The sequence below is a fragment of the Eulemur rufifrons genome, chromosome 18 (assembly GCF_041146395.1).
Source record: "Eulemur rufifrons isolate Redbay chromosome 18, OSU_ERuf_1, whole genome shotgun sequence".
Classification (NCBI taxonomy): Eukaryota; Metazoa; Chordata; class Mammalia; order Primates; family Lemuridae; genus Eulemur; species Eulemur rufifrons.
Genome location: NC_091000.1, coordinates 29,812,569 through 29,834,444, shown reverse-complemented (window position 1 = coordinate 29,834,444; position 21,876 = coordinate 29,812,569). Strand labels below are relative to the sequence as shown.

At 36.1% G+C, this 21,876-nt stretch overlaps 1 protein-coding gene across 6 annotated transcripts in view; it reads left to right on the top strand.

Annotated features, from left to right (window-relative positions):
• INPP4B (inositol polyphosphate-4-phosphatase type II B) overlaps window positions 1-21,876 on the top strand; it is a 336,633-nt gene that overhangs the window by 290,807 nt on the left and 23,950 nt on the right. For all 6 annotated transcript variants that reach the window (XM_069492955.1, XM_069492951.1, XM_069492953.1 and 3 more), the window contains one exon: window positions 1,472-1,626. In XM_069492955.1, the coding sequence (XP_069349056.1) occupies window positions 1,472-1,626 (155 nt within the window). The remainder of the gene's footprint in view (window positions 1-1,471; window positions 1,627-21,876) is intronic.

Below are 21,876 nucleotides of genomic sequence, written 5' to 3'. Positions count from 1 at the left end.
AGCCTGTCTACTCTGATGAAATCGGCGCATCTCCACTTGACTTTAAACTTAGAATACTAAATCATCTAAGTAGGATAGTTGCATATAATATTAATAGTAACAATAAATTTTAAAGAATATTAATTCCTTTTAAAAATTATACCTGTAAGTAGACATTCTGTTCTGTTTTGTTACTATGAATGCAGTCAAGCTTTTTTAAAAAATGAAATATTGTTTATTTGAAAGGGTTAGAATTTTCTAGATGTAAAATGACTGTATGGTGAAATCATGCTCTCACATTCCTCTAGTCACTTATGTTGGAAATAGAAAGTGCCAAAGTTCTAAATTAATAAAGGGATGCATAAATCCTGGTTTAGGTATCAGAATCACAATTAAATCATGGTAAAAGTCCTTAATAAACTGTATTATTATATTTTCTCCCCAAATTGAGCAACTTTTAAGGCCTTCCTTAGTGACAGATAATAAAGCAGGCCTTTGTTATATCACATCAGATCCATTTTAAATGTACACTGATTAGCACTGTGATGCTGAGGTTGATTATTGGTATCTCACATCAGAACCCTGCCACGGGATAGAAGAGAAAGGAATGAAGTGATTCACCTGGTAGCCATAAGGCAATGAGATGAGAGAGTATTACTGCTCAGTGATTCTCCTCTGACTTAAATCAGAATAACAAAAAGAAAAAATTAGAGAAAAAGAACATAACAGAAATTAAAAGACTTAGTGCTTGAACTTAAGCGGATCTGTATTTGCATCCTGGTTCTGCTCTGTTGTGTACAAATTACTTAACCTACCTAAACCTCAGTTTCCTCACCTATGGAATGAGAATAATCATACCTTCCTCTAGGGTTCCTGTGAAGTTTATTGAAAGAGAAAATCTATCAAATGTCTTAGCCTTGTACCTGGTACATAGTAGATGTTCAATAAACAGTGGCCATTTTTAGTTTTCTCATTCTTCATGTTGATGAGTGGTCCCCTCATCTGTTGTGAGGCACCATGTGGACATTGAAAATCTCATAATAAAAACCAAGACTAGCAAAGGTTTTGTAAATGTAAAATAGGAATATCAGCTATTTAGGATTCAAAGCAAGTGTCTGATACAGTGACTATAGGATTTTTCCCCCTTTACAATTAAGTTGTTACTCCTAAACTATTGTTATCATCATCATCTGCTGCAGACCAGGCACCCTCTTGGGCAGCACTACTCATTCTGCTGCATATTTGACACCTCTCACGACTTGAACAGTCCCACACATCATGTATAAAGAACTAAGTAAAATAGATCTATTCCACTGGCTTTGGAAATGAAAAGGTAATGTTCTTACATTGATGGGGCAGATTGAACCAACTGACTATCATTAACATAAACCAAGTCATATTTGGTGTGTTTAGCTTCGAAGTGTTTGGAGGAGGCCAACACTTTATAGTAATCTACAAATGACCAATAACCATTTCAACATGTGTGTTACAGATTTGCCGCAAACTAAACGGTATTCGTTTCACCTGTTGCAAAAGTGCCAAAGACAGGACTTCGATGTCGGTGACGCTTGAGCAGTGCTCCATCCTGAGAGATGAGCACCAGTTGCACAAGGACTTCTTTATCCGAGCATTGGATTGCATGAGAAGGTATTCCATAATTCCGTATGTCTTTATATATTTTTTTCTTTTAGGGTCATTTTGAGTTTTGTTTTGTTTTTTTTTTCCAAAAATATCTACTTTACTAGAAGACTAAATATTTAGGAACTTTGCTATATTTCCATGGCTTATAGCTCATGAGGTGAGGGGTAAAATACTTTTATCTCTACCTGTACAATAATTTTATTTCTATGTGTATTCTTCCACTCATTTTTAGGCAATAGAAGAAAATGTGCCCATGCACACATTTGATGATGTACATGATTATATATGATATTTCATTAGCTCATTATCTCAAGTTAAAGGGCCCTGCACATGCCATATATAACACCTGAAGGGCAAATTTTCTTGACATATAAGTAGTTACAAGTACACACAAAATAACTCCAAGTCATTTTTGAAACACAGCCTTTCCAGATTCAACTAAGAGGTGATCTTCCCCATGGCCCAGGAAGGGTCTCTGGGTCAGTAACCTCTTTCCTAAAATCATTGTCATATCACGCAGCATAAAGATGGAATGACACCGATACTTTAAAATAGAGAATTAACATTGCTACTCTGCCGACATTTAAAATGCTATGCCCGAAGTTATGTTTCTTGATTCATTTCCACAGTAATTAACTCTAAAGTCTAAGCCATAATGGGAAGGAAAAACTGCCTCATTCACAATGTCTATCAGCAAGGACACACGTTAATTAAAAAGTTAAGCAAAATCTTCTCTTTGCTACAAAGACTAGCTCAGAAGCACACCAGGCAGTGTGGGGCAGGTTCCAGGTTTCCAGAAGTGAATGTCATGTGATGCTCTAGAGAGGGCAGCTTCTTACTGGCATGCCGTTAGCTTGCACTTTTCTTTTAACCGCTGCAGTCTTTCAGTGGAGGTGTTGACGTTTGCCTGCGCTTGTTCTATGCCTGCATGTTTTCTCACTAATGAGAGGTTTCCGAAGTCCTCTATTTTATCCCATTTCATGTCTCTGGGCATTTTCATTGTTCAGTAGAGTTCTATCATAATTTTTTGATAAGTTTATGAGGATGTCTTGGAGGCCTGACATGAACATCTCAGCCATATAAAACACATTCAGTTGATACAAAAAAAACTTCTTTCAAAAATAATCTCTCAGCGCTAACAGAGAAAATGCAGAATCTGGGTATAAAATCTTCTAATGTTCAGAAAAAGAATTCAAATGTCACTATGGATACAAACACAAAAGTGTTTGGTGAGGAAAGCAAGAGTGCATGATATTATAGGCTAGGTGCAACATGGGACTAAAGCAATTTATCTAACTAATGTTCTGGAAGGTGAGATTGGTACCTGTTTGTTTAAGGTAGAGAGAGGAGAGGACCATTAAATTAGAAAGATAATCCTTCGAACAGGTAAATAAGGGACATATCTGTCCTACATATGTTAAACTATAAAATGACATATTTTGGTATTGCATAAGGTTGTGTGGAATTGATGTTATTTATGCAACACATTTGCTCATGACAACATTTATGTCTTATTTTTGAGTTGTTAAAGTAAGGCATTAGAAATTTAATCTAAAAACACTAAAGGTCTTAACTTCCATATCCTGGCTAGTCTGTTGATTGCTGTCTTCTTCTGATTTTGTGTATATGTATGCAAGTATTTAAAGAAAATAAGATGTGTTCTTTTTGTATTAACTGCCTTCATTTCCCTCCTTGGGTATTCTGTCTTATAACACACAAGCTCTTAAGTTGATAAGCTCTGGCAACATAGCAGAGTAGATAAGAGAATGGGGCTTGGGAGTAAGATGAGTTTGAATCCAGGCTATGTGCCACACACTGCACACAAGCAAGTTAATCTCTGACTGCCTCTTAGTTCTTTAGGCAACCCCTTGGGACCTCAGTTTCCTTATCTGTAAAACAGACATGATAATAGTAGCCACTTTTTATGAGTGTCTTAAGGATTAAATGAATTGATATGTGTAAAGTGGTAAGAACAATGTTTGGCACATAGTAATTACTATATAACATTTATTAAGTAAATAAATAAATATGAAGGGTCATGATGTTAACATTCTGATCTTCCAGATACCATAAAATTTAGCTATTTATGATTCTTGTAGTTTTTTTTTTTTAATTTCAAACTACTATGGGGTACAAATGTTGAGGTTATATAAATTGCCTTTGCACCGCCCGAGTCAGAGCTACAAGCATGTCCATCCCCAGACATTGCGTGCTGCACCCATTAGGTGTGAATTTACCCATCCCTTTCTCCCCGCACCCTGATCTTGTAGTTTTATGTTTATAAGTGTATTATGGCATAAGCTGGACTCTAATACTACATATTAAAATAAAGTGTCCTGGCAAGTCTTATAAATAAGGTTTCAAATATAATTTTTCACCCGTTTAAGAAAACAAGCTCTTTAAATAGTGCTTTAAAAATGTGCTTGTGTTTACAAATGCCATACTAATTATGAAAGCACTGAATTCATTAAAGCAAGCTTGAATAGGCTTTTTTATAAACACTTTTTGATGATAATATGTCTCCTTTGTATGTCCTTACAAATAATCATAAAATTTAAGATCAAGAAGTCACCTTTAGAAATTTACTTTATAAATAATGAAACTGAGCTCTAGAGGGTGTTTTGTCAGAGCCTACTCAGATAGGAAATATTAGAGCCAGCACTAGACCATAGGTCTCCTAGTTATATTTTAATGGCATTTTTTGTACCAAAAAAAATAAAATACTGACACTTAAAATTATTTCTATTTGCTTCAAACCTGTTAGATAAAATATTAAAGTAAGTCATATAAAAATATATACTTTTAGAAGTTCAAGACTGTTTGCAAAACCAGAGTGGTCTGCCCAAATCCTGACACCTTGAAGAGTCAACTCTAGCTCTAAAATACAAACTCTTTAATTTCAACCTTATCTCTGATGTTAACCATTATAACCAGGCATGAAGCACAGTGTCTGGTTCATAGTTAAATAAATATAAATAGTGGTTGAATAAATGAATAAAAATCTACATAGGAATTCATTCTGTTGCCTTCTGCTTTTCAGAACCATGTAGCAACTTCATTTTTTAAAATTATATTTTAAGTTATGATCTGCGGCAGTGATTTGTAGCCCATGTGCCAGTGTATCTTAGTGGTCAGTCAGTGATGGTCAGAGGGTGTGCTCAAACAACTCAGTCTGGTAAGGCTCTGCCGATGTGTGTGTTTGTGGGTTGGGTGCACATTCAAAGTTCAGGTCCACTTATTTACTTTTGTTGTTGCTGTCTGGGGGATGGACATGCTATAGCTCTGATTCAGGCGGTGCAAAGGCAATTTATGTAACCAAAGCATTTGTACCCCCATAATATTCTAAAATAAAAAATAAATAAATAAAATTTTTTTTTTTAAAGTTCAGGAATTTGCAAGTCTGCCCTGCCTTTTATTTCCACCAGGCCCTGTTAGGTCCCCTGGGTCAGCCAGGATTATGTAGAAGCTTCTTAAGGCCCTGGTAAATTTCTAACTTGTCCACTCCTCTGGAAAGTGGCCCAAATGGGACGGAAATCTCAGGCTAGCTATGAAATTGGCTGTCAGCCTTTGCCACCAAGAACACTTATGTTTCTGACAGTGCTTAGAAGTGGGGTTTTTCCACTGTCTATTTCAAATCCATTTAACCCTCTCAGGCAGCCCTGCCCTGGTGGAACTTGACCGGGAGTGGCAGGGATGAGAGCAGCGCCAGCTAAGACCACCATAGACGCCCCCCTATGCTTACCCCCCATGCCGCAGTTTGTCATGAAAAAACGGTTCTCAGGTTGTTGTTTGACTCTGGTTGATTATCCGGGACCTGAAATGGTGGGTTTGAGAATATTTTACAATTTGTCAGTTTTTTGAGGGGAAGAGGATTTGCCTAGCTCCTCTCTCTGCCATCTGGGGAGTCCCAGCCTCCAGACAGTAGCTTTGAAATGAACATCAGCAGCACTTCTGGAACTTCTTACCACTGCATACTTTTGGACCCCGCATGAATTATAATTGAGCAGATTTGAGGTGGATCCAGGGATCTAAATGTTTTAAGAACATTATGAATATTCTGGGGCAGAACCCTGGATTAAAAAAAAAATCAGAGTTTGTAAGGAGTTTGATTTTTATGTTTTTGAACTTATTGCAATTTTTAATTTTATTTAACATGATTTGCAGTTTATTTTACCTTTGAATTATTCTAACTACCTTTCAGGCTATTTTCTCTAGATTTCTTAAGAGTTCACCCAGGTTTTAATATCGCTGTTTTCCTAGTTTTATTTTTTCTTCATCACATTTTCTATTGTATTATGTTTATCTCTGTAACAGTTTCAAATTATTTATGAATGAGCAAGAGGTTATAGATAAAAATAAATAAATACAACTTCATCTAGCTGCTTATTCAGAAACCCCCTCACCAGAATAAGCTCCATGAAGACAGGGATTTGTGTTTTCCTTTGTTCACTGCTATATTCCCAGTACCTAGAACAATGCCTCGTGACAGCAGGTTCTCAGTAAATATTCGATGAATGAAAAATGAATGAATGAAGGACATAGGTTTCTAAAACATTCAGGTCCTATATATTTGACAGTTTTGTGCATATAAAGGCATTTGGAATTTAGCATATGAAATTATCAATCAACTGTGATATATTTATAAGCAAAGTTCCAGAGGGTGAAAGTAAAAGTTTTGGAGAGCTTATAATCCTAATTGAAATCAAATAGGCAATAAACGAACAACTTTAACTCATAGTTTGAATCCACCCTTTGTACAGTTTTCAAAAATTTCAGACTCTGTTTTCCTATATATCTAACATTACTTTCAGCTACACACTCCCAACATGGCCTCAGTTGCAATGTGGTTAAAATGAAGAAGCAGAAGAGCCTCTTCAGATTAGAAGTTAAGGTGTCTGGGGGGATCTGACTCTGTAAGGATCTCTTAGTGATGGTCTATATCATAAGACCAAGACAGTGATTCTCAACACTCATTGCCCATTAGAAACCTAGAAAACTTGAAGGAAAGGAAAAAAAAAAAAAAAAAGGCAAGAGTCCTGTCGCTGGAGCCAGGGTTGACAACCACTTGACGAAAGTCTGCTTTATTTAAACCAGCTTTAATTTTAATCAGTAATTATTTCTAATGTATTTATGATAAGACTGCAACCCTGGTATATCTGTCCGTTCCTTGAGTTTTGAATATGTCTGTTGCCAAATTCTTCCTTGATCATCTACAGCTGGTTTACAACAACAGTGGCTGAATAATTAGCAGGGGTTTTTTTGTTTTGTTTTTGTTTTGTGTTTTTAGAAAAGACGAATGCGTTATTAGCACTCAGTTTTCAGTTATGGACTCTCCATTGAATGCTAAGAGCCATCGTGTCCCAATGCCTTTGCAGAAAGTATTTTTAGTAGGGACTTTCAAACTTCCATTTGATTAATAGATGATTAGGATTAGACATTTCAAAACACAATAAATTCGACTGGATTAAAAAAATGTCATGGTTAAGCAAAAAAAAAATTGTGTTGGGAAATTTGATTGCCACTATAAAGTAAATTAAAACAAACATGCCATTTCACTGTTAGTTCCCTTAATAGGAACTCTGGGATTATGTGCATATATAAAGTAACAATGTGAAACCATATTGCTTAATTGTCTGTCTGTCTTTTATTTATCTTATGTTACATTACTCTCTCAATCTGTCATTCTATAATGGCTCCATAAAATTGGGATAGTTGATATGCCATTAGTAAGATGAAGGAGGATAAGTTTCAGTATACAACCTATTTATCACCCTTAAGATATAGAGCTTTAATCATTCTGTTTTAGTAACTATTTAATTTACAAGAGAGAGATTAAAGGGCCCATCACCTTTATTGAGTTTTATTATCTTACTGAATGTCACATTCTCAACATGTTGCACCTGCAGTTTACCTGTTGGGGTAACATAATCTATGAAATGTTCTGCTTTATAATTAAGTGACCCTTAACCAAAAGATGTCAGTAAAGGTTGTATTTATTTATGGCTTATTCCCTTGTAGGGTTCACTTTTGAGTATTGTGGTTCATTTGTGGTTGAAATAGAAAAGTTTCTTCCTTCTTTCCTTAGTCTTGTTTCCACTTGAGCTTATTTACCTTTACCTTTGATTGTACTAGCTGGAGAAAAGCTGCTTTTATTTTGTATTATATCCTATTTCAAATATTAGAGAGGATTATAAGCAATTTAGACATAGATAATTGAAGTTTATAGCTATTTCCTGACTGCTGGAAAGGGATGTGTTTGTAGAGAATAGCGTAATTGGGAACAGTTTCTCCAAGTATTGTCTCTCCCCTTGAGAATTTCAGTGGCGTGTTTGCCGCATTGCTTCAGTTCATATCTGCAGCAAATAATGGAAATAAGCCCAGGTGGGATCACCTTCATCTTAGGGTTGTTAATAGTAACATGAAAATTGACCTTGTTTAGGATGTTTTTGCTTCAGCTGAAGGTGAGGTGAAGGATACTGCAAAGAATACACATCCTTAGAAGTCATGTCGAAGCAAGTATGTGTTATGTCTTGTTATATCCACCGATAAACCACCAAAAGAGAACTGATCTTACTGGAGAAATCAAAGAATGGTCTACAAAGAACTTTCTACTTCCTGAATAAAATGTAGGTCCTAATTTTAGGGGATCTTCTTCCTATATTAAGGTGTGACAAGATACATTGTCATATTATTCTATTAGAAAAGCAGTGGTTTTGAGGTTTATGTCTTTTCCCTAATTTGTTTTGTAGATAGTATTTGTTTTCTAGTCTCAGTGACATGAGACCTTTTGAGTGTGAAGCTCTTCATCTGAGGCAGCCACCAGCTTTATACACACCTTTCCAAGTCATTCAATGCTTTCAATTCTTGAAATTATTAATAGTAACCAGGGGCCCAGATATAAGTATATGAAACATATGGCTTTCTTAAAAAATAATTTAATGAAATAAAATAAAATATGAATGAATCTAATTGAAACAAATAATGTTAACTTCTAACACACACAGGCTTTTAAACTCAGAAAGACCTGGGCTTAAATCCTTATTTTAATACTTAAGTATCTGTGCAGTGTTGGACAAGTTAATTAATCTCAAGACCTCAGTTTCCTAATCTGTAAACTAAGGGTGACACTCCATCTCTCGCGTGTAGGTGTTGTGTTCCACGAGATCACTTATTCACAGTCTCTGCACCCAGGGGGTTTGAGGTATTCTGCTTGATCCGTGTTGCCCTGGCGCTCTGCACTCTTCCCATTCCTGTCTCCCCTATTATTCTTCCCTATCCTATGTTTCTCTGAAAGTGTCTCCTTGGATATTCTTAGAATTGAGGGATTTTCCTGGTTTTCAAGATCTTAGAAAAATATCTCAGGATTAACACTTGGTTTCTGAAAGGCTTAAACTATCTCTCAGTGACCATGGGCTAGGCTGGGAAACCTTGCTAGAGCCCTGCTTGCAGCATCAGGGAATCTAGGAGCAGGTAAGCGTGGAATAGGGGTTAGTGCTCCTCATCGGGGTCCCCAGAGAACAGCCTGCAGCACTTAATGGGTGGAACTTGTGAATGTCTAACTCTTGAGTGCCCACAGACTTTATAGCAAGTTAGGATATCTTGTAAATAATGTGTCAGGAGCCTCTGAGCAAATAGATCATTATTAGAAATATGTCATCATCATTTTCATAGTCAAAAGCAAACATCTTTTGAGTATCTACTATGGGAGAGCACTGTGCTAAACAAAGGGAGAAAAAATTGTAATAATAATAGCAGCTCATAGTCAGTGAGTACTTACCATGCACTATGAATTACTCTAAGCATTCTATGGGAGGAATCTTTGTTAATCCCCACAAAGATAGTATGAGACAGATGAGTCCACAAGTGTAGGAAGTGTTAGTTATTAGAGTGGTTCACAGGATAACAGGAATCACTGTGGCCTAGTGGTATCCTGGGGGAGGTAGGATTTGAACTATACCTTGAGGATAAATAGGATTTAGGTAAGTAACAAGGAGGAGTCAGGACGATCTGGACTGGGACTGTGTTAAGCCTAAGAGTCATGCTCATTTGTTCATCCAACTTGCCAAGTGTTTCTGTTCACATAAATGATATCATAGTACATGTCACATTGAACGACTTATTTTCTTTAGTTGGATATGTTTTTGAAATGTGTTTTTATATAAGGTCTAATTATCTCCTTTTCACAATTGTGTAGTATTCCCTTGTATGAAGAGACCACAGTTATTCTATTCTCCTCTTTAATTTTGTTTCTGATATTTTGCAGTTATAAACAATAGTGTAGTAGGCATTCTCATGTGTATATATCCATGAATACAAATATGAGAGTCTCTCCAGTATATAAACTAAAAAGCAAAATGGGTGGTAAGGTATTTGTATTTGTAATTTTACTAGATGCTGCCAGATTGGTTTTCCAAATAGCTGTGCTAATTTATATTCCACAAGCCAGGCACTTGTGTTCCCATTTCTCTACATGTCCCAACACTTGTAAGAGTTTTTACCGATCTGATAGGAGAAAAGTGACATCTTGGTTTTATTTGTATTTTTCTAGTAACGTAAAGTGAGAGAGAACATCAGTTAAAATATTGATTGGCCATCCATATTTCCACCCATTTCATCTTTAATGTTTCATATATTGGAGTTTTGCATATAATTGTAAGTTAAGAAAGGATTCCAGCATTTTTAAACCACTGGTCTATTGTATTTAAGTTTAGAAGAGGGTGTTTCAGGAATGGTAGATTTTTTTTAAATAATTTTTATTTGTTTTATTTTTTTAAAAAAGGAAAGCACATTGGAATAAGACAGGAGGGTCCCTTAGGTCTCATTAGAGAAAGGTACCATGTTGTGACAGGAGCCTGTGACATGATGTGAGACTATTGGGCAGGAAGGGGCAGAGCTCCATTTTAGACAAGGGAAAGAATCTTCCAGCTGAGAAATAAATAAAGTTGATTAGGGAGATGATTGATGCTTTTGCACTTGGAGAATGAGGTGTAGCAGGAACTAGTCATAGAAAGGGCTCATTCTCGTTAAAGAAGGCCAAGATGCAGGCAGCCCAAGCCTGAATGATCTATGGAGAGCAGTTATGTCACAACCTAGAAAGTCGGTTTATGCCCCTGGAAGGTTTGAACAAGGAAGTAATTCCCAAAGCTCATTCATTTAACCACCTAATGATTTTTTCTACAAATGCCACCTGAGAAATTATTTATTTTAGTCTTGTCCTAGGCAATGATAGCCATGAATTTATATACTGGATGTGTCTGTTATGTTTGTCATCACACATGTAAAAATAAATCTAAAACTATTCAATCAATGCGTAGTCAGTGTACTGCCTGAACATTCTTGCCTTCCATCAGAATGCTTACCATGGTCTGCTACACATGTCATAGAAGGGTTTCAACCCTCCTCTAACTTAAATTTTGGTTACAGTGCTCCAGTGTCTGGTCCACTGCACTGGAAGGCAACAGTGTTTACGGAAAAGCAGCCAAAATATTGCACGCTTTTCTCCGGATCAGAAGATCACCGATGACAGAGTTCAAATGCGGCATAATACATTTATGCCCAAAGGATAATGGCCTCAAGCCCTGGGGGCAAAAATGTGTTACGCACAATTATACCTCCATTCTCTTCTATTCAGTGAGCATATCAGAATTCATGTGAGTGTGACTGACATCATTATAGGGAGCAAGAGTGTAATTTCTAAAGAATATCATTTGCAAAATTGGTAGTTTATTAGTAGTAGCAAATCACATGTGATATCTCTCAAGTATCCCAGCATCGTCTGGGGGCAATCACTGCTCTGAATACTCTAAACTCTAACAATTAAGCCAGCTCAGCTGAGAGAAGATCGCCTCAGTATTTATTGCACACACGGTGAGGATAGTACAGTGGTTAAGAAGGACTTTGGAGTTAGAGTGCCTGGTTTCCCCACTTCTCAGCAGCGGGAATGGAATTCGGAGAGCCCTTAGGTTCTTTGCCTGTAAAATGAAACAGTGTGTATAAAGAAATTGGTAACTGGGTATAGTTAGTAAACGCTTGATAAATTCAAGTTATTATTGTGATAATTTCACCAGCATCCTCATCTATTAGGGTTGTTGTGAGGGCTAAAAGAAATAATGATCGTGGAAGCACTTTGTGCTTGCTACATAGTGAGGATCAGTAAATATTATTATAAATGTTGCTATAGCTGTTACTGATATGTGATGGTTATTGCTGCTGATATTATTGCTGTTATTACTTGTTTGTCATACTGGCTTCCTATCAAATTATTTGTACTAAACTCTGAATTGACATGATGTCCTCAAACTATATTGAGGAAAGTAAAAGAAACAGTCCCTTCAATTATTCATATTGTCTATTGCACTGGTCCTCAAAGAGTGGTTCCCGAGTAAGCAGCATCAGCATCACTCCAGAACTTGTTAGAAATGCACATTCTCAGGCCTGACCCCAGACGTACTGGATCAGAAACTCTGGGAGGGGGTCCTGAAATCAGTGTTTTAATGAGCTCCCCAGGTGATTCTAATGCACACTTCAGTTTGCTAACTACTGGTCTGACGTAAAGATATTACATTTTTTTTGCAGCACTTTTGTGTCACATACATTTACCAGACCACAGATATAACCACTCACATAAAGTATGAAATTCAATCTGGTATATACACAGAGTTGTGCAACTATCACCACAGTAATTTCAGTACCTGCTTATCACCCCAAAAAGAAACCCTATTTCCACTACTAGTGTCTCCGCAAAGCCATCCCCCCCACCGCCAGCCCTTGGCAACTGCTAATTTTGCCTATTCTGGACATTTCATATACACAGAATCATATAATTTGCGGTCTTTTGTGAATGACTTCTTTCCCTTACCATAATATTTGCAAGGTGTCCATGTTGTCCGACATATTTCATTCCCTTGTAAAGTTCCGTCTTTGTGAGTATTCTCTGCGATCTTTTCCAGAACATTAACGTTAGGCTTGTTTACAATTTTATGCAACAAAACAGGTGATTTGTGTATGTGTGGGGAGCGAGAGCTGTGTCACAGTGTGTGTGAGAATACATATTTCAATTTTGTGACTTCCTTTCTGTAGACACTACTGCAAGGCTTAAGGCCAATTTCGTGATTCATCTACTTCAAATGTATAGCATTCTTTAATGGGCTTAAAAATATAAGTATAATGGCCTCCTTCTTAGTTCCATTTCATGACATAACTCTTGCATTTGCTGTTTCTTTCTCACTTCTCATTCTTGATATCTTACTGAATTTGATCCTTGTAAACTGCCTTAAATTCTTTTTAGAACAAGGCAGGCTGTAAATACTTAAATAACAATAAAATCACGTAAAGCATTCACTATATCCTATGCTCAAGATTCTTTCTAAAACTGCTCTTAGCATTCTTCAATCCAAGCTGAATAATACTAATTTATATTTTTTTCAACTGTAAAATATCTAGCCTCTTATATTTGAATTTATGTGTTTTCAAAATATCTGTCTTCTCAACTATTTGAGGAAATAATGTCATTATATTTTATATGCTTTTGAGTTTGCAAATCACGTTGACTGCTCTTTTTCTCCTGAAAATAGAAATACAATAGCATATCATCTTTTGTTCAGTTTCTGTTTCATAATTTAATTTTATAACAAAAATTCACACATAGAATTTTTGTAACACAGTTGTATTTGATTTTGTGATAAAGGTTTTTTCCTCTTGAAGAGACTAGAGCAAAAGTAAGAAAAAGGCATATTAGAGCTGTAAAGAGATATTATTTTTGCCAAAAAAGGAGGAAAATGCCTTCCTCTTCACAAGAATGAACTGATTTTACAGCATCTGCTCTTGAAATAGATTTATTGAAAACAAGTATCTCTAGTCACTATAGAAAAACAAAAAAAATCTTTCTTATAAGGTAATAAAAATCTCACATGCATATATGCAAGGTACATGTAATCAAATATTGGTCATAAAGTCAAATGCCAGTGGAGGCCCTTGTGTAGACCTGCCATGGGTTAAGCTTGACCACATGAGAAACGTGTCGTTGACAGGCTGTGGGTAGCTCATATTCTGACAAGCATTTGATGAGTTTCATCTTTTCTTTCTCTGTGGTTTGACTCCATACATACACTTTTATTGTGTATGTTAATAACTTAAAAGTTGCTAATGTATTGTGTGGTCCCTAAACAGAGAATTGAGCTGATTTTCTTTGATAAACTTAAGGATCAATAAAAGATATGATGCTTTAGAAGGAAGTAGAGACAATCTGATGCCATATAATTTTACCTTACAACAACTTTGTAGCAAGGATTTAGTCTTGAAAGTTGCATTCTTACAGTAAATAGTCACTGTCCATAATTAGAAATTACTTCTAAATCATGGGACATTATTTGGAGATTAAAAAACTTGATTTTCCAAAAATTATACAGTTTGATATTTATGTAGTCAGTTATAAACTTCACATAATTCAATCCTTAAAGTTGTTAAAGTAAAATTTTATGTTGCAGAGGCTATGGTCTCAAACCATAACAGAAAATGGAAACTTTGTTCCATTTCTATTTATGGTAAGGTAAAAGAAAGCCATGTTTCTTTGCAGTTTGCTTTACAGTTTTATGATAAATGTGTGTATGTTTATTTTGCTACCTTTGCCCACATCTCTTGAAGAATAACAACAACAAATACATTAAAAACCTTGGTACAGGTGCTGAGATAAAAAGAAAAAATACTCCACGTAGGTATACACCCATCCCCTCCCCCCACCCCCATCCTCCCCAGTCAGAACTACGAGCGTGTCCATTCCCCAGACAGTGCGCATCGCATACCCACATGATGAGTGTGATGTGCACTGTCTAGGGAATGGACACACTTGAAGCTCAGACTCGGGGGGATGGGGGGCATGGGCAATATATATAACCTGAACTTTTGTACCCCCATAATAAGCTGAAATAAAAAAAAATAAAATAAAAAAATAGCATAAAAAAATACTCCATTTTTTAAAAAGCCTTAAGAATTTTGGGATGTCGGCATATTAGTGCTAGTGAAAATGAATTTATGTGTGTGCATTTCTTAAATTTTAAGTTCAATTTGAAAGTTAGTTGCCTTTTGATTATCCTTATCTTCAACTAAATTTTAAAATAATATTAGCACGTTTTGCCAATATTTTGCTGAACTTAGCTAATTTTCTCCTAGAGTTTGATAAGTAATAGAAGCAACATTTTGATTTAACTAATTAATCATAATCAAGGGAAAAACAAATTAAAAGAATCTTGGAAGAATCTGGACCTATGTTTGTGGACAGTAGAGGAGAAAAAGAAGCTTTCCAATTTATTTAGGGTTTGAGGAGGTAAGAGCGTGTGTGAACTTCTTTCTCTAATTCTCATGGCGGAGACCCCTTGGCCAGGGCAGACCGTATGGGTTTCAGACAGGCAGGGCTTTCCTCCCCTACAGAGGCAACATGTCTGCTTGAGCAGATCACTGGACTAAATGCTTTCACCAGCAGCTAAAAGAAAAAGTTGCTACAAGGAAGGTGTCTGCACTGCTGCCCATGGTTGTTGATTTTTCCTCTAAGGAAAATGTTTGGCCATCTGATATTTTGGCCATACTCCTGAACAAAATAACTGTTAAAAGAGAAATTCTGTGGGGTCATTTCTTTGGGCACGGAGAGATACCTTCATGAAAAACATATAAGAGAAGGTGACGGTCCACCCGATGTACAGAGCGGGACAGTGAACTGGCACATCAGAGCCTGAGCTAGCTGTACTGTATGCCATCGGTGGGGTGGAGCCATGTGCCCCTCAAGAGTCTACCTACCACCATAAAAGGCAAATTTACAGCATGATGGTGACCTATTTCTGCGCTCTGTTTCTTTCTGCAGCACAGAGCCTACATAGGCCGACCTTGGTTGATTTGGTTGCCTATGAATTTCTTCTACCAAAAGTATTTTATTTTATTCTGGGTTATTATTCCACTAGACTAGAAGCCATTTACCCTAAAGAGTAGATGTTTCTGAGCACTCTCTTGTGTCAAAGAAATAAGCGATAGTCGAGTGCAGATTATTTATTAAGAATTATGATTCATATTAGAGATGCATATATGAATATGTTGTGTTCCTTTGCCTGAAAAAGCTATTTATTATAAAAACCTATTGGGAGATAATTAAGACTTTCATACAATTAAATAATGGTAGATTAAGTCTTTTATGGTATTGTGTACAAACTGCTTTTGGAAACAGAGATAAGGGAACAATTAAGGGAGTGGGTGGATGAAATATTATGGAACACTGTCAGAGGGACAGAAAGAAGGTGAATGTTAAGCTGGCATCATTGCCAGATAGGTAAATTGAGAAATGACACCTTCCACCCACAGGAGATATTGACGATTCTTATTTTTAAAGTTACTGCTTACTCTTGAAATTTCAGCATGTTTTACCAGATGCCTAAGTTTGAGATACACTGACAATATATATTAACAGTAGATTACTTTATCAAGTTAATTCTCTGAGAAACTACCTTAAAAACTAGAAAAGGGACCATTACACGTTTCCAGGTTTGGAGCACTTATCCCTCCACAAATTGTTTTGGCGACTTCTACCTGCCTGCACTTTCTCCCTCTGTATTAATAGCCGGTTTCATCAGACTGAGGCAGGAAAGATAGTTATTTGGGCTAGAAATCTGTGAAACAAACAAAAACCTAATCTTTACCATCAGTTTCAATTTTAGTTGACGTCCTCTCAATTCTTGTAAACACTGTTATTGCTCAGCCCAAACTAACCTCGAGCCCTTATTCTTAGACTTAAGGAAAGCTGGTTAAAGCCAGACATCTTGCAACCGATAATCGTAAGTTGGTTTTGTCCAAAAATCCCCCCACTAGTTTTAATATTGGATTCAAAACTGTTAGTGATATTAAAAATATTACTTCTTCAAAACAAAATTTTATTTTTTTCTGTTTTGTTTTTAAGAGTCTCAAACCCTTTGTTTCTGAATGTTTCATTCGTAATTGTTAGGCGAGAGTGGTATATGAATTCTTCAGTGCCTTAAATGTAATATTGAACTGGAGGGTATCTAACCCCTTATACTACTGTAGGCCTAAAATAGCTTCCTCGAAGATGCTCTAAGGGAATAAAACCAAGAACAATCTGAGAAATAACAGTCAGTCCTATTGTATGTTTGTTTGAAAACCATTTGTGAACATGAAGGATTGTTTTTATTTGAGTAAGTCCAAGAAATCAGAATTAGAATTAGTCCTCATTTTCAAGCCTTTTTGATAGTATGAACTGATTAAAAGATCAAATCAGTATAAAATATCAAATAACTATTACTCTCAATTTCAGTGTTGTGCTCATGACCTTCTGGTATTTACTAAGACATAATCACTTTTTGTCAAATGCATTTATTTGGTTATTAAGTAACTAGCATATACATGGTCCAAGCACAGGGTACCGTCCAAGAGAATAGCACGTGGCTCCCCTGGGGGATCTTGACTCATGCAGCATTTTTATATACCGTTCTTTAGTATATAGCACGTTAGGTAGATAAAATATGTTCCTTGCCCTAAACTAACTCCAGTGCAGTAGGGGAGACAAGACACACAGAAAGGGAGAAAATGCAGGGCTGCATGTGGTGAGTGCCATCTGGTTGAATCCAGAAAGAGCTCAAAGAGCTCACAGGAGGAGGTGACACCCTCCGATGTTTTCTTTATCTGGATCATTTGACTTGGGTCTTGAAGAATAATAGACTGATTAAAAAATGGTATTTTTTATTTTTACTAAATCATAGGCACTGTGGATTCTAGAAATGTTAAAAAGGAAGCAGAAAGAGCACTGCACAAAGAAGGAATGGGTTTGCAGAAAGTTTTAGCGAATAAGAAAGCAAATTTGATATAATTTTAGCATGAGTAGCCCAAGGAAATAGAATATTACCAGTTCTGGATTTTATGCCTTCATCTTGCCTGTGGGTATGTAAGAATTTCCATAATCTTTATACACAGGCATATTTATTTCTGGTAGCCTATAGGTCTTTGTTAATGTTCATGCCAATACCAACTAACCTCTTAATTTCAAGTCCAACGTTGGGAGGGTATGTGTCAAACTGTCTTTTACATATGGAATACCTACTGAGACTTTCTCTTTTTTGAATCTTAAGTAGAAATAGATAAATTCAGTTACTTATCTGAATGAAGCTTTACTTCATTCTCCCCTTTGATCTCTATAATCACTATAATCAAATAAAGAATTTGATTATAGATTGTTTCTGCAACTTTAGAATAAAATAAACTGATAAAATAATGCAGACAGAAAAAGCTTATAATTGATTTCTAACATCCTCATATTAAAATGGGATATTTTATCATTACAAAGTTCATGTGAAATGAGCTACATTTCCTAATTATTGATTTATCATGTGATAATGTATTCATAAAGTCCCCATCTTTTCCCAGTGTAATTACTTATTTCCGTGGTGCCTGTCATTCTAGAACATGGGTATCCTGACATCACAAAGAGGATCGTATAATACAATTTAAGAGAAAAACGTGTCTCCTTAGCATTTTTTACCACTTGATCATTTGTTGTTTGACAAGTGAAGGGTGAAAATTCTGATCAGAGCCTTCAAAGTTCCCAGGCAACCAGGACAAGAGAAAATGGTAGGTTTCAGCTGCAAAATGCAGTTCAAGGTTGACGTGTCTCCTGAATTTCCTCTTGTCACTAGTATTGTTCAGATTTCCAAAGGCGACTAGAGGACAGTAGACCTCCAACTTAATCAGTGTATCCTATTATAACCATGGACATAAAGTATTAATGTTACCAACCCTTTCCAGATTTAGATTTTCCAATTTAGCACTTGAGGCTGTTCATTTCCTTGTGAAAAATGTGCAGCTTTTTAGGCTTAGCTGCTTCCAGACATTTTTGGCACTGTGATACCGACCAAAACTTCCAAAAAGTAGCTTCTTTCTGGGGCCTGGACTTTAGGTTGTCCTGGATATCAAAAGTCCTTGAAGCGCACTTTCTTTATCTTCCTATCACTTTATCTTCCTTAGTGAGATTAAATTTTTATAGATACCACATCATCTTGTTCTGTTTATGTAGTATCTGTTCTATAAACCATGTGCCTAATTTCCTAATCAAAGGTTTCCCTGACAGTTTAACATTTTGCAATAGGGAGATACCATTTAGCATTTTATCTTCTGTAGCTTAAATTCCTATTAAAGTCAAGTTTACTTAGGGTAGTAGTGTTCAGAGAGTTTAAGAGTCTCACACACACAAAAGCATTTCAAACTCACAACCTATTAAAATGCTAATTGCTTTTGTTGTTGCTATCCTGATTTGGTTAAAGGAGCCTTTTTACATTCCACAGAATAAAACTTTCTATAAAAATGAAATATTTTGTAGCAAATTAAATAAGATTATACAATGTTGAACAAATGCTATTACAACACAAGATTTAAAGTGGCCACTTTATGATTACAAATTCTGATGGCCTAGGATATGATGTATATAACAAAGTCCTTTAACTCAAACATCAATGTAATTCCATTTTTGTGCAATTTTTAAGAATTTAATGGACATTATCTCCTCTAGCCTTAAAGTGTATATCAGAATAAGATAAAAGATAGAAAATAACTTTCCTATTTTATAGAGACCTGCTTTACTTTATGAATTTGGGATTTATGGTTGTATTTACCACGGCCTATTCTGTGCAAAAAGTTCAAAATCCATCTGTATCTCAAAATCATGTATATCATTGTAAATGATAAGAAAAATGCAGAGTTTGAGTCTCTGTTTAGGTGCTTTTTAGAAATCAGTGATTGCCAATATTAATAGCAGTTTATTTAACCATCAAACCAACTTTATTGTACTATGCTACTGAAAATGGTGTTCTTGACATGGTGTTCTTGTCCATCCATATTAATTACCTCCATAGTTAATGTTACTTTGGAATTATAAGTGGACAAAGTAAGTCCACAAAAAAATATTTATTAAGTTAATGAGACAAAGTCAAGAATCTCAAGGTTTCAAACTAGTGCATGGGGTCTCACACACACACACACACACACAAACACACATATACACACAAACATACATACACACGTACCTACTTGCTCACGTTATTTTTATTTCAGAATACTACAGGGGTACAAATGTTTTGGTTACATGGATTGCTTTTGTACTGCTTGAGTCAGTGTTATAAGTGTGCCCATCACGTGGTAGTGTACATGTACCCATTAGGTATGATTTCACCCACCTCTTCTCCCTGCTCCCACCTGCATGATTTCTGTTGAGTTTTACTTCTGTATGTGCTCATGAGCGCTGATTGGTTAGTTCCAATTTAATAGTGAATACATGTGGTGTGTTTTTTTTCCATTCTTGCTATATTTAGCTTAGAAAGATGGTCTCCAGTTCCATCCAGATTGTTGCAAAAGATATTAATTCATTTTTTATGTCTGAGTAGCACTCCGTGCTATACATATACCACATTTTATTAATCCATTCATGAATTGATGGGCACTTGGGTTGATTCCACATCTTTGCAGTTGTGAATTGTGCTGCAATAAACATTCCAGTACAAGTGTCTCTTTGATAAAATGACTTTTTTTCCTTTGGTTAAATACCCAGTAGTGTAGTGGGATTACTGGATCAAATGATAGGTCTACTTTTAGTTCTTTGAGGCCCTCCATCCTATTTTTCATAGAAGTTGCACTGGTTTGCAGTCTCACCAACAGTATCTAAGTGTTCCTTTCTCTCCACATCCATGCCAGCATCTGTTGTTAAGGGACTTTTTGATAAAAGCCATTCTCACTGGGGTTAGGTGGTATCTCGTGGTTTTGATTTGCATTTCTCTGACGATCAGTGATAGTGAGCATTTTTTAAATATGATTATTGGCCATTAGTCTGTCTTTTGAAAAGTGTCTGTTCATGTCTTTTGCTCACCTTTTAATGGGGTTATTTGATTTTTTTCTTGCTAATTTGCTTGAGTTCTTTGTAGATTCTGATTATTAGCTGCTTATCAGATGTGCAGCATGAAAATATTTCCTCTCATTCTACAGGTTGTCTATTTGCTCTTTTGATTGTTTCCTTGGCTGTACAGAAGTGTGTTAATTTAATCAAGTCTGATTTATTTATTTTTCTTGTTGCTGTGATTGCCCTTGTGGCTTCTTCATAAATTCTTTGCCTGGACTGACATCTAGAAGAGCTTTTCCAATATTTTCTTCTAGAATGCTTATGGTTTCATGTCTTATATTTAAGTCTGTTATCCATATTGAATTAAATGTTGTGAGTGGTGAGAGATATGGATCAATCTTCTACATGTTGCTATCCAATTTCCCCAGCACTATTCATTTATTTATTTTTGAGACAATCTTGCTCTTTCACCCAGGCTAGAGTGCCATGGTGTCAGCCTAGCTCACAGCAGCCTCAAACTCCTGGACTTAAGCGATCCTCCTGCTACAGCCTCCCAAGTAGCTGGAACTACAGACACATACCACCACACCCGGCTATTTTTTTCTATTTTTAGTAGAGATAGGCTCTGACTCTTGCTCAGGACTCAGATTGGTCTTGAACTACTGAGCTCAAGTGATCCTCCCACCTCGGCCTCCCAGAATGCTAGGATTACAGGCATGAGCCACCATGCCCGGCCCCAGCACCATTTGTTGAATAGAGATTCTTTTCCCAGTGTATATTGCTGTCTAATTCGTCAGAAATCAGATAGACAATGTAGATGGTTTTACATCTGTGTTCTCTGTTCTGTTCCATTGGTCTCTGACTCTGTTTTTATGCCAGTACATGCTGTTTTTGGTTACTATAGCCTTGTAGTATAGCTTAAAGTCTGGTAAAGTGATGCTTCTCGATTTGTTCCTTTTGCTTATGGTTGCTTTGGCTATTTAGGCTCTTTTCTGGTTGCAACCAAAGTGTAGAAATATTTTTTCTAGATCTATGAAAGATGGTGTTGGCATTTTGATGGGGATTGCATTGAATCTATAAATCAGTGTGGGTAGTATAGACATTTTAACAATGTTGATTCTGCTAATCCATGAGCATGATTTGGTTACTTTTATATTACTTAGTAGGTGATGTTTAGCTAATGATTTTAGCTAAAATTGCCTGGTTTTAAAGAATCCATACAAGCTCAGTAGAACATATCATTCTGAATAAGGTAACACAGGTATAGGGACCTTCATCTATTCTGCTTTTATGGAGAGTACAAAATATAGATTGTGTACCTTATGTACATTGTTATCTGCATCTCTTAAATACTGGATGCCCAACAATGTCATTATCTGTCAGTG